The sequence below is a fragment of the Vicia villosa genome, linkage group LG5 (genome assembly GCF_029867415.1).
Source record: "Vicia villosa cultivar HV-30 ecotype Madison, WI linkage group LG5, Vvil1.0, whole genome shotgun sequence".
In the NCBI taxonomy this organism is placed as follows: domain Eukaryota; kingdom Viridiplantae; phylum Streptophyta; class Magnoliopsida; order Fabales; family Fabaceae; genus Vicia; species Vicia villosa.
The window spans coordinates 141,066,356-141,080,728 of record NC_081184.1 but is presented as its reverse complement, the minus strand read 5'-3'; the positions used below and the strand labels follow the sequence as shown (position 1 = coordinate 141,080,728).

Sequence of the window (14,373 nt, the reverse complement as noted above, 5' to 3'; positions counted from 1 at the left end):
GTCAGATGTGTTTGATGTTTTCAAGGACCTGTGTCAAAGAATTCAAAGAGAAAAAGAAAATGGTGTTGTGAGAATTAGAAGTGATCATGGAAAGGAATTTGAGAATCAAAAGTTTGCTGAGTTCTGCTCCTCTGAAGGAATACATCATGAATTTTCATCACCAATTACTCCACAGCAAAATGGGGTTGTTGAAAGAAAAAATAGAACCATTCAAGAATCAGCCAGAGCTATGATCCATGCTAAGAATCTTCCTATCTACTTCTGGGCTGAAGCCATGAATACTGCTTGTTATGTCCATAATAGAGTTACCTTAAGAAAAGGAACCTCTACCACTCTATATGAGATCTGGAAGGGAAGAAAACCCACTGTCAAATACTTCCATGTGTTTGGTAGTAAGTGTTACATTCTTGCTGATAGAGATCACAGAAGGAAGATGGATTCCAAGAGTGATGAAGGGATCTTTCTGGGCTACTCTACAAACAGTAGAGCCTATAGAGTGTTCAACTCAAGAACCAGAGTAATAATGGAGTCCATAAATGTTGTGGTTGATGATGTCCACAATCAAGCAGATGTCACAAAAGATGTCGGAACATTCTGGGATATCACAGCTGAAGGATCTACAAGAGAAGATGATTGCAGTCCTACTATCACAGAGTCTGAGACTGAACCTCCTAACAAGAGTCCATCTATAAGAGTTCAAAAAGATCATCCTAGTGAACTTATTATAGGAGATCTCAACAGTGGAGTTACTACAAGGTCAAGAGAACTAGCTTCAAACTCTTGTTTTGTGTCAAAAATCGAACCTAAGAATGTTAAGGAAGCATTAACAGATGAGTTATGGATTAATGCCATGCAGGAAGAATTAGGTCAGTTTGAAAGGAATGAAGTATGGGAGCTGGTACCAAGACCTAAAGGTACTAATGTCATTGGAACAAAATGGGTTTACAAGAACAAGTCAGATGAACTGGGAACTGTTATCCGAAACAAAGCAAGGCTAGTTGCTCAAGGATACACTCAAGTTGAAGGAATTGACTTTGATGAAACATTTGCTCCTGTTGCTAGACTTGAGTCAATTAGATTACAGCTAGGAGTTGCTTGTATTCTAAAATTCAAATTATACCAGATGGATGTGAAGAGTGCCTTTTTGAATGGATACTTGAATGAGGAAGTTTATGTGGAGCAACCTAAAGGTTTTGCTGATCCAAACCATCCTGACTATGTGTACAAACTAAGAAAAGCTCTTTATGGCCTGAAACAAGCCCCTAGAGCTTGGTATGAGAGACTAACTGAGTTTCTTACTAGTAATGGATACAGGAAAGGAGGGATAGATAAAACTCTTTTTGTTAAAGATGAAGGAGGGAAGATCCTGATTGCTCAAATCTATGTGGATGATATTGTGTTTGGTGGGATGTCAGACAAGATGACTAGACATTTTGTTGATCAGATGCAATCAGAATTTGAAATGAGCCTAGTTGGAGAATTAACTTATTTTCTTGGGCTGCAAGTTAAACAGATGGAAGACTCAATCTTTCTCTCTCAGAGTAAGTATGCTAAAAACATTGTTAAAAAGTTTGGAATGGAAAATGCTTCTCACAAAATAACACCAGCTCCTACTCACTTAAAATTGTCCAAAGATGAAAAGGGAACCAGTGTTGATCAAAGTTTATACAGAAGCATGATAGGAAGCCTGCTGTATCTCACAGCCAGTAGACCTGATATTGCTTTTGCTGTTGGGGTGTGTGCTAGGTATCAAGCAGATCCAAAGATCAGTCATATCAATCAAGTCAAGAGGATCCTGAAATATGTGAATGGTACTTGTGAGTATGGAATGCTCTACTCTCATGGGTGTGAACCTATTCTCACTGGATATTGTGATGCAGATTGGGCTGGAAGTGCTGATGACAGAAAAAGTACTTCAGGAGGATGTTTCTTCTTGGGGAATAATCTTATTTCATGGTTCAGCAAGAAACAAAATTGTGTGTCTTTGTCCACTGCAGAGGCAGAATACATTGCAGCAGGAAGTAGTTGCTCTCAGCTTGTTTGGATGAAACAAATGTTAACAGAATACAATGTCACACAAGATGTCATGACATTATATTGTGACAACTTAAGTGCCATTAACATTTCAAAGAATCCCATTCAGCATAGCAGGACCAAGCACATTGATATTAGACACCATTACATTAGAGATCTTGTTGAGGATAAAATAATTGCCTTGGAACATGTTGCTACAAACTTTCAACTGGCTGACATTTTCACAAAAGCTTTGGATGCAAATCAATTTGAAAATCTAAGAAGTAAACTAGGCATTTGTCTTTGTGAAGGATTATAGCAATTAATTGGGTGTGGGGCCAACATTATTTCTCTCTCCAAATATTTGATATCATTACACATTAAAGTGTATTTTCCCCCCCTTTTACAATTTGCCCAAACGGTTTCCATTCCCCCAAAACCTATCCTCCACACTCACGCTATCTCTCTGTGTTTCTGCATTCACAAACCTTTACCCAGCCTTCCATTTTCTCTCACCATGTCTCAGAGTTCTCCCTCAAAGAAATCTTCTCCTTCCTCTGAAACATCATCAGGTTCTAGGGCACCCAATGTGGTGAGTGATCAAGATGTTGTGTTGAATGTTGTGCCATTGAACTCTGTTCCTGCTACCGATCCTGTTCGTAATCCTCCAAGAAAGATGCATGCAAGAAAATCAACTGGTGGATCTGTTCCAGAAACCTTTTCTGCTCAAGGTAGAGAGGGCTCTGCTTATGTTCACAATGCGATCGCAGGTATTGTCACAAGAATCTTGAATGAAGGGCACCAGGTTGATGGAATATCTGTTCCTCTAGCCCAAATTCCTGCCTCTGAGAACAGCAAAGATGATCAAGATGGTCAAGATGATGCTAGCAAAGATCAGGGTGATGTTGAGACATCTGTTGACAACAATGATGAGAAGACCCCTGGTGCCAAAGATGTTGAGACATCTGAAGCTATCAATGTTGAAACATCTGGTACTAAAGATGCTGAGATTCTTGAACCTGAGAAAGCTGAAGAGGTTCCTGTTGCTCCTTCTAAAGAAACCCTTAATGAAGGCCCTACTGTGCATGATGTGGTGAATCTGGATGATCTGGATGATTATATTGACATTGCTGATGATGAGCTCATCTCTAGCATCTCTCATAGAGTCAAGACTCATAAGGGCAAACAGGTTTGTGATCAAGATTTTTCCAAACCTCAAGTTACTCCTCAAGTTACTCCTCAAAAGAAGGTCACTATAAAGAAGATCAAGAAGGTTCCTGCTGAACCTTCAACCACTGGGAGCAAGACTGCAGTGAAGAAGAGGAAGGAAAGAAGTGTTTCTGTTCCTGAAGACGATGTCTTAAGTGATGTCCCTGACATCCCATCAAAGAAGAAGATTGCTGTCACAAAATCCTCCACAAAGATTCGTGATGTTCCTTTGGACAACATTTATTTGCACTATGCTTCAAATGCTATCCAGTGGAAGTTTGTTTATCAAAGAAGGCTGGCTCTAGAAAGAGAATTAGCTAATGATGCTCTGGAATGTCAAGAGGTCATGAAGCTCATCAAGTCTGCAGGTTTGATTAAAACTGTTACTCATCTTTCAAAGTGTTATGAAATGCTTGTGAAGGAATTTATTGTGAACTTGTCTCAAGATTGTGGTGATGGAAGAACTGATGATTTTCATAAGGTGTATGTTAGAAGAAAGTGTATAGATTTTTCCCCTGCAGTTATCAACCTATATCTAGGTAGAGATGCTGAGGCTCAACCTGAGCTTGAAGTGACTGATAATGAGGTGTGCAAGGTAATCACTGGTGGTAAGGTTAAGAAGTGGCCCATAAAGAGCAAACTGTCTGCTAGTTCTCTTAATGTCAGGTATGCATTGCTGCACAAAATTGGTGCTGCTAATTGGGTGCCTACCAATCACACTTCTACCATTGTTGTTGGCCTAGGAAGATTCATATATGCTGTGGGAACCAAGACAAAATTTGACTATGGGACTTACATATTTGATCAAACTATGAGGCATGTTGGTACCTCTGCTACCAAGCTTCCCATTGCCTTCCCATCTCTGATATGTGGGATAATCCTCAAGCAACACCCTGGAATTCTGAAAAGTAAAGATTATGTATGTAAGAGGGAGAGTACTTTGTCTTTTCACTACAAGCTGCTTCAGAGGTCTGATGACATGACATCTGATGGGACATCACAACCCAGCAAGTCTGTGAACAAAGCCCTTCTTATTGCTGAGCTGAAAGAGACTTGTCAAGAGTTGGACAACAGGAAGCTGAAACTTGAAAAGCTCATCCAAAGTCTTGAGCAGTCTACAGATGATGACCTTGCTGGTGAGAGGGATGGTGACAATATGGATGAAGACAAAGGTGCTGAGGAAGAGGCTGAGGAAGCTGAAGCTGAGGGTGCTGAAAGTGGGAGTAGTGATGCTGCTGAAGAGACTAGTAGCTCAAGTGATGACAATCCTGGTGGCTCTAGTGATGAAGACAATGATGGGTCTGATGATTAGCTCTGATTCTGATTGTGTTTTGGCTCCTTTTGTGGCTAAAAAGGGGGAGTAATGGTGGTTGTTTTGTTGTTTTGGTGGTCTTTTGGTTTTTTTTGTTGGCTGATGGACATGGTTGTTTTTTTTTGTTTTTTTCTTTATTTTGGGTGTTCCCTGGTTCTCCCTGACAATGACAAGTGGGTTCTGTAACAGTTGATTAAGTAGATGCCTTCTGGTTTTCTGGTGATTAATCAAGATGCTGTTGTTTGCTTACAGAATTTATTTTTCTGTTGATGGCTGTTGTGTATGCTCTGATATCTGTTTGGTTACATCTATTAGTGTTTTAGCCAAAAATTTGCCAAAGGGGGAGTTTGTAGATGTTGTTGATTGGCTGTAATTTTTGGTAAAACTCATTGTGTTTCTATCTTGTCAAATCTGGTGTCATGACATGCTTTCTACTGTTGTGAAGTTTTTTCTTTTGCAGGCCTTTACCTGATGTCAAGGCCGATGTCATGACATTCGCAGCTGTTACGTTCTTTTCTATTACTATTTATGGTTATGTGATCTGATAAGATCCTATGCGCTTTATTTGGTAATGTTGGATTATGATCTGACTCAAGGACGTCTTTGATGGTTATTATTTTTAGTTCCTTGATTTATGGAAATTAGTTTTATTAGGGTTAAAACTAATTTGGATCCAAGGCCCAGCAGCTGTGTTTTTTGAAGGCTATATATTCTACGAAGAAGCTGCTGATCACGTTAGGGTTTTGTATTGAGAAGCTTTGAGAGTTCCTTGTTTTTAAGTTTTGCGTTCTAGCTTTCTTGTAAGCCAAACAATCATCATGATGATTGTCTTGGTCTAGGTGTTTTGATTTGAGTTGTAAGAAGTACTCGAAGCTTTTAAGCAAGAGCACTATTGTACTTGATCAAAGCTTTTAAGCAAGATCAAGTTGTGTCTTTGAAGTGTGTCTTCTTCTGTTATTAGTAAAGCGTTTGTCATCACTGCTGTGATTAAGGGGGAGTGAGTAGGATCTCTGATCTAAGAAGTTTTAGATTGAAGTTGCATTGGGTAGATATTAAGTGAAAGGAGTAATCTTGATCTGTATTACCTTGAATTAATATTACTTATAGTGGACTTCCTCCCTGGCTTGGTAGCCCCCAGATGTAGGTGTGATTGCACCGAACTGGGTTAACAACTTTCTTGTGTTGATATTCTGTTTACTTTCTGTTCATTTGTTTAAAAGCATTCAGATAGTAATGTCGTGACATCCTGTACAACATCGCGTGTCTGAGTCCAGAATTTCAAGTGAATCAAGACTTTTATCTGAAGAAAAGATCTGCTTTCATAGAAGGACATTCAATGTTGGGACTCGTTTCCATGATTTAATCAACTTCTGTTGATGAAGCTTTATCAGATGATGGATAAATTGTAGCCATGCAAGAAGAGCTAAACCAGTTTCAAAGGAATGAAGTATGGAATCTGGTAACCAAACCACATCAGAAGAATATTATTGGAACATAATGGGTCTTCAGAAACAAACTCAATGAGCAATGTGAAGTGGTAAGGAATAAAGCTATACTTGTATCACAAGGCTACCGTCCGTAATAAGGCATTGATTTCTTTGAAAAATTCACACATGTTGCATGGTTAGAGGCAATCAGATTACTCTTATCTTATTCTGTTAATCATAATATTATTTTATAACAAATGGATGTTAAGAGTGCTTTTTTTAATGGTGTTATCTCTGAAGAAGTGTATGTCAAACAACCATCTGGGCTTGTGGATTCAACCCACCCAAAGTATGTTTTTAAACTTAAGAAATGACTCTATGGACTCAAACAAGCTCCTAGATCTTGGTATGAGAGGCTAAGTAATTTCTTATTAGAAAATGGTTTTCAAAAAGGTTAGGTTCACACTACACTTTTCAGAAAGACATTGAAAAATGAAATCTTAATTGCCCAAGTTTATGTTGATGATATCATTTTTGGTTTTACTAATGCTACTATTTGCTAGGAATTTTGTGACTTAATGCATGCTGAGTTTGAAATGAGCATGATGGAAAATCTTAAGTTCTTTCTTGGGATTCAAATCAACCGGTGCAAGGATGATGTCTATGTTCATCAAACAAAGTACACAAAGGAGCTTCTGAAAAAATTCAAGCAAGAAGATTACAAGATCATGGCTACTTTTACGCATCCTACATGCAATATGAGCAAAGAGGAAAACAACACTAAAGTCTGTCAGAAGTTGTACAAATGTATGATTGACTCTTTACTAAACAACTTCTAGACCTGGTATTCATATAGTGTCTGTTTATAGTGTCAGTTTTTCAAGGTAATAGATGAACTACAAAAGGTTACAAATTTCAGATTTGGTTGTTATTACAATCACCTAATCTGATGAAAAGCACCAGTCCTCATCAGCATCTAAGTCAAATTCAATTTCTTTAGCTTAATTCTTCTTCTTCTTCTTCTTCTTCTTCTTGAGTTTTTTCATCCTTGACACTGAATTCCTTCCTACCATAGATGCTCCGACATATGTGCTTGCACCTTCATTGGAAGTGATCCTATCATCTTTCTTGGAGAAGCCCCTCTTAGAGGAAGTGGTCCCAATGGCCTTGCTGACTTTCCTGAAGGAATTCTCTTAGAACTCTGAGATGGTTTGCCTATATTGTTTGTTTTGAGAAGAGCTAGTTGGAAGAAAGAAGAATGTGAGTTTGCTAGTAACAAAAATTCGATTTTATAGAGGGTTTGAGATAAAGCAAAATCAACTTTGGTTGTTGTGAACCTATGGAGAAAAGAGAGAGATGTATTCTTGGTCAAGCACTTCTTCCTAGCCTTGAATGCTTTGATTCTCTCAAATGCTTAGTTTTTAGAGCAAGATTGGACCATCTCGAGATTTGAGAGTTGTTCGAAACCATTCTAGCCAAACTTCTATTTTCCAAATTTTTTGATAAAATCATTTTTCAAATGATTTATATGTTTTATTCATGACAAAAGAGGAGCAATGAATATGATTTTGATTCATGTTTTATTCAGATTTGATAAAATCCCAAACATTTTTGTTCATGTTTATTTTTCTTCAGTCTCCGTTCTTACTTTCTTCTTTAATATTTTTGCTGATGACAAAAATGAGAGTAAGATAATAAGTATTTAAGCTCTAAATATGACAATCAAATTTTTGCTTAAATTCTGATACCTTAGACCCTGTAGTCAACTTGTTAATTAAATCAACAACCATTATTTTTAAATACTTGTGTTTGTCATCATAAAAAAGGGAGAGATTGTTGGAATAAATTTGGTTTGTCCCGTATTTCTAAGGTTTTGATGATAACAAAATATTTAAAGAATAATTGGGTATACTAACTTATGTTCAAGTGTGAAGGACCATAGACTAAAAATTTGTGATACAAGTTAAGTTTTGACATTGAAGCTGAACATTTGAAGAAAAGCTTAAAGATTTGAATCTGAAGGATGAGAACGTGAACAACAAACTCTATAGACCAGACTCTAAAGAGGTCAACTTCTGAAGACCAGACTTTAAAGAAGGACAACCTCTAAAGATTCATACTCTAACGACTCAGAGTCAAATGTCAGTCAAAGCACTAGGATCAAGAAACTATGATAAGTCACTATCAGACTTAGAGAGCAAATTGTCTTTTTTTCGATCACATGAAGATTCAAGATCAAAGACAGCAGGGATGTAACGAATAATTCCTTTTGAAGCTAAGGTTTTTCAAAAGTGGTTTTGCCAGACATTAACCATTTGAAAAAACATCTCAATATCTCTGATGAAAGCTTCTCATATACTCACTTGTGCAAGAAGTCTTCTCCATAGTCTCTCTTATGTTTCTCTATTTAAGGAACTGAAGACTTGAAGAAAAGTTGTCGATTGAACGAACTAGTGACAAAAAAAGAGCCGTTAATCTGTCAAACCAAAAGCACAAGTTCAACTTTGAATTTCTTAACACTTGTACATTCTTAGAGATTCTGAAGTCTTAAGAGTCTTTTTCAACGTATCTTGTTTACACATCTGATTGTATATCAAGCGTAACTTTTAAACAATCTCATATATAGTAGTTAGATTGTAAGAAGTCTTTTGCTTGTGCGCTTGAGCATATAGAAGTCTCTTGCTTGTGTGCTTGAGCATTGGAAGTCTCTTGCTCGTGTGTTTGATTATTTGTAATCACATTTGGTTATAGTAAAAATCCATTTGAAGTGTATGGGGACTGTACTACTCCTGATTTGTGGAGGAACTAGAATATACCATTTGTGTCTCTCTTTCTCTTACTCTCTAAAGTCTAAACTCTTATCACAACTTATTCGCTGCAAAGTATCACTTATGTATCAGATTCTAACATTTGGTTCAGAATTTGATGAGAGTTTCAGAAAGAAAGAAAGAAAAAGATAACACAATTTAACCATATTCTTGTGTTTTTCCCACCTTCACCCACATCACACACCTAAAGATCAACAAGCACTTATAACCGCTCTACTATATAAGGATGTCGCTCTACTATATAAGGATGAAACGCGCCATTTTACATGTACAATTTAAATTTAAACTCCATTCACTCATCTTTCTTCCATACTGACTTAAGTGTTAGAGTGTTAACTTTGCAGGTCAATCCCTCTTCCACCGTGCATCAAGTCAACTGTTGCGCACTCTTCGTTCTCCGTTCAATTATATATATATATATATATATATATATATATATATATATATATATATATATATATATATATATATATATATATATATATATTATATATATTTGATTATTTTAAATAAATATTAACTTTATAAAATATTATTATATTAAATTTCTATTATCATATAATTTATTTTTTACGAAAAATAGTGAAGATCCACTATTAAATATTTGTAATAGTCATTCATTCTTGGTTTTATAATTTGGTTGTATTGTCTTTTTCTTTTACCGAGATTGCATTTATGTCCCTGGTGTTTTCTCCTTTAATTTAGTATACTTTTTGGCTTAAAAAAGTCCTTTGTCGTTTAATAATTACAAGCAATTTGCTGTTCATGATTTCACACTATCTCATGATCCATTTCTAACGTTAGCACGTATACATGGCATATACACAGAATCCTTCTCTATGAATTCTTACTCAGTAGCTACTTTTCACTTCATTCATCGATTTCTACAAATGAAATCATCATTCTAGTGTTTAGTTAACTAGATAAATGACTAAGTTATCAAACGCGTGGATAAATCAACCACATATGATTTCGGTTTCTAGATATTGGTCCACAAATATTTTTAGGCATGAGAAAATATAAAGCTAATGATGATTGTCACACTTAATTAATTTGAAGAGATGATAACAATATTATAAGTTTGGTTTGGAATTTGAGAAAAAAGGTAGGGTTAGGTTGAGTTTAAAAAGATTAAAGAGTAAAAGAGATGTATGAAAAAGGCAATAAGCTTTTTCATTGTGAAAAGTCAAATAAGTAATCACCATTCATAATGATAGTTCTCACCGCCAATGGTGAAATGTGGTGATAGATATTGTATCCAATATTCATCATCATTGTCTATCATATTCCTTCAACAAATGTGTGTAAGAAAAGTAGAGGGAAAATAATCAAATGATATTGAAAAGAAAGATAGTTTTTTTTTAATTATAAAGATCGATATTCTAATTTTTTACTACCACTTTAGGTAAAGATTATCTAAAAAATTAAATATATTTTAAAGTATTTACAGAATTTAATAATAAAATTTTAAAAATAACTTTTTTGTAAGTAAAATTTAAAAAATAGTAAAAGAGAAATGTTTATATAAAACTTGCTTTTTTGTTAAAAAAAAATACTCTAACAAGATTTTAAAAAAGGGTCATGCTAACATGTGCCCTTAGGGCACATGTTAAGGATACTATAAATAGAAAAAGTTAAATGTAATTAAATGCAATAAAGTCATATTTAAAGTTTCGATACATTAAATGCACGCGTTTCAAAAAATAATTTCTATAAATATCTCATTAACATGTGCCCTTGGGGCACATGTTAGCTTTTCCCTTTAAAAAAATCTCTTAAAATTAACAACGTTTTAAACAAACACTATTTAAAATATGTTTTAAAAAAAAGGCAAACGAATTCATATCTGCAATGAGTCTATTTATTTTATTTTTAAAAATATTTTTATAAAAATTTAAAATTGTAAAAAATTAACTCATTTTTATAAGTAAAATACTAATTTTGACATTCAATTATATATATATATATATATATATATATATATATATATATATATATATATATATATATATATATATATATATATATATATATGACGTATCAAATGAAAATGATATTTTTATATGAGAACATGAGAATTAATCTAAACCATTAGATTTTAAAATAAATGGTTGAGATTATGTGACAACAATTTTTTTTCTCTCCTCCATTATTAAAATAAATGATGGAGGAGAGAAAAAAAATTAACACATAATCTCGACCATTTATTTTAAAAGTTAATGGTTCAGATTCATTTTTATTTCTCATATAAAAATGTCATATGTCATATATATATATATATATATATATATATATATATATATATATATATATATATATATATATATATATATATATATATATATATATATATATATAAAGTTTTTTTTAATGATCAATTAATATATATTAAAAAGCATAATAAAAAGAAGGAATGAAAACGTACCATCACCAAAAACACACAATAATAACAAGAAGAAGGAAATCACCCAAAAATGATATGATTTTTCAAAAAGATATATTAAAAAATGATTTTTATAAAAAGTTTTTTAAAATAATTTTAAATTTAAGTGATTTTTTAAAATTTTAATATTCAAAAAAATTATAATAAAAACATCAAACAATTAAAATAACATTTTATAAAAAGTGATTTAAAATAATTTTTAGTTCTTCATGGGAGAGATATTAATTTTTAAATAAAAATAAAATTCTCAAAATCCTCTTATTGTAAATCTCTTTATTATTTTCACTCAATCTTTTTCTTTTTTTTTTAAATATTCATTTCCCTTCTCCTTCAAATTCTAAGATAAAACCATAGAGAAATTATGAGTTTCACTATTTTAAAAGTTGAGTTCGACTTTTTTTTTTTTTACTAAAGTTCGACTATTTTAAAATAATGCCATCCATATATATAATTAATTCAATAATGAACAATTATTAGTAAAAAACAGTGAATAAATTTGTCTGCACTAATCTGTAAATTCTAGCTCAATTGGAAAAATGTTGGATGCCAACATTAAGATTCAAACTTTTATTCTTAAGTTGTAGTTAGTTATTACCTATTCGCATATATTCTGCACTATTCATTTTAATACGTTTCATCAGCTGTGATTTGTTTTCACTGATATTTTATAATGATCTCAATAATCTTAATTTATATTACCATTTTTATTATTGTGCACTCAACAAGTTACACTTTGGGCCATGAGTTATAATTATTATCCACAGTATTGAAGATATTGCATGGGATTTCATAGAATTTGATTTTGAAGTTAAAGCAAAAAAACACAGCCAAGACATGTACTACTCCTCTTGAGGCATTTTGTCGTGTATTGTTGACAATATTGTTAGTGGAATTTTACTGTCACAAATTTATGAGATGGAATTTCAATGCTTTTCAGACAAACAGTACCATCACTATAACATGCAGCAAACCGCCAGCTTTCTTACAATACTAACTAATTAACTTTTACTACCATTTTTTTAGGTTTTTAAAGTCACATAAAAAAATTGCATAAAAAAAAGTCACAAAAAAAACAAAAAACTCTATATAAGTTGCACCTAACCTCTTGCACCAGAAACTTCACCAACTTCTTTATAGAGAGACAATTGGATAGAAAAAAAATTAAAAGAAGTGATATGTCTGAAATTGTTATAAACAATTTATTTGAGGAACATATTCCCACACCAATGGGTTTCATTCCACTCCCAACAAACCTAACTTTCCCTTCTTTGGGTTGCAATAATCAATCTTTGAAACCTTTCACTTCCATAGCTTCTTCACTTACATCTGAAATATCATCAGATTCTACATCACAAACCCTACTCACAACAACAACCAATCCTCAAAAATCAAAAGAATATCTCACTCCAAGCTTTGAAGATGGAACTACTCAATTCCTATCCTTGCAGAGATCCACTCTAAATCCATGGTGAGAAAAAAAACTTTTTCTAATTAATTAATTTATTAACCTTTTATTATCTTCAATATTATATAATATATGTTGTTTGTTTAATATATAGGGCAATATTAGGAGGAGGAGTAGGTGATCATTACTTCAATAATAATAATAATGATAAGAGAAGTGGAGTAGTTCATGATAATTATCATTTGGGAGTTTGTTCTACTTCTAGCATGAAGATGAAGAAAATGAAGGGAAGAAAGAAAGTGAGAGAGCCTAGGTTTTGCTTCAAGACACTGAGTGCTGATGTTGATGTTTTGGATGATGGTTACAAGTGGAGGAAGTATGGACAAAAAGTTGTAAAGAACACACAACACCCAAGGTATATTATCAACAAAAAATAATTCAAAAAACTCTCTTTTCCATTTATTTTGATTATTATTAATAATAATTTGAAATAGTTATGAATAGTAATTTAATAAATTAATAATACAACATATGATTTTAGTAAGATAAAATTTAAAAAAAAAACTTTAATTAACTTTGTATTCATTGTGTTCTAAACTTGCAACTGAACTGATGGTTCTCTCTCCAATCTCTTCAGGCCCATCTTTTCTTCATTATTTGTTTTTTTTCTTCATCATAATTAGGTAGCTTTATAATTTACTTGTTTCAGAAAGTTTTTAAAGTAATAATTTAATGATTCTTCTCATTACATGCATAGAAATAAAATAAAGAGTTTATGAGGAGCTAGTATTATTAGCGAGTTAATTAATTGTGTGATTAATTAATTAATATGCAGAAGCTATTACCGTTGCACTCAAGAGAATTGTCGTGTAAAGAAACGTGTGGAGCGTTTAGGGGAAGATCCAAGGATGGTGATAACCACATATGAAGGGAGACATGTACACACTCCATCAAATGAGCTTGAAGATTCTCAAAATCAATCTCAATTTGAGAGTTTCTTGTGGTAGTATATATAGTGCATGCTTCATTATTATATATTTATATGTATATGTTTGTTTGTTTTATGATTAAGAGAAACTATATAGGTGTGCTTTGTAGAGATGAAAACCTTGCAATAAGTATAGAGAAAGGAGTGTAATGTAATGTATCTTGTCATATTCTGATTTTTCATCCCTTCCAAGCATACTATATATGATGAGTACTGTTGATTTTTCTATGATGAGTACTGTTGATTTTTCTATGATGACATTTTCGCCATGATATGTATCGGGGATATGCTATTGTGTGTCATTTGAGAGGTTGTTAAAAAGGATTTTGTTTTTCAATCAAATTTATTAATTTAAATATTATTAAATAATTTATGGAGATAAAATATTTAATAATATTAGATGATTATAATGTTTTGTTAGAAATTAATTATGTTGATTCTATGAGGTCACACAAATAGTAATATAAAAATTAAATTGGAAGGATATACATTGAAAAAGAAATTATCGATGATTAAGTTATTCCCTCCATTACTGTTTTTAATCGTCACTTTTTAACTTTTTTACATATACCAAAGAAACTTATAAATGTTGTTACTTTTTATGCTATGATTTTTCTTTCATCTATAATACCCCTAACTTTTAATTATTTTGATAAAAAAAATTCTCTCTATTAAATAGTTAGTGGTAATTTTAATAAAACTATAATCATCACTATATTAAACTTTGTAAGTGACAATTAAAAAGAAA

The 14,373-nt window shown here is 32.7% G+C and overlaps 2 protein-coding genes across 2 annotated transcripts; both read left to right on the top strand.

Annotated features, from left to right (window-relative positions):
• Nucleotides 1-2,530: 2,530 nt before the first annotated feature.
• On the top strand, nucleotides 2,531-4,534 carry LOC131605620 (uncharacterized). Its single transcript, XM_058877955.1, has 2 exons — nucleotides 2,531-2,672; nucleotides 2,784-4,534. The coding sequence occupies exons 1-2, from the start codon at nucleotides 2,531-2,533 to the stop codon at nucleotides 4,532-4,534; spliced, it is 1,893 nt and encodes a 630-aa protein (XP_058733938.1).
• A 7,740-nt stretch (nucleotides 4,535-12,274) lies between these two features.
• LOC131607582 (probable WRKY transcription factor 13) lies at nucleotides 12,275-13,837 on the top strand. The gene is made up of 3 exons (XM_058879564.1): nucleotides 12,275-12,700; nucleotides 12,792-13,052; nucleotides 13,473-13,837. Exons 1-3 carry the CDS (start codon nucleotides 12,408-12,410, stop codon nucleotides 13,642-13,644), a joined length of 726 nt encoding a protein of 241 aa, XP_058735547.1. The 5' UTR covers nucleotides 12,275-12,407; the 3' UTR covers nucleotides 13,645-13,837.
• The last annotated feature ends 536 nt before the right edge of the window (nucleotides 13,838-14,373 follow it).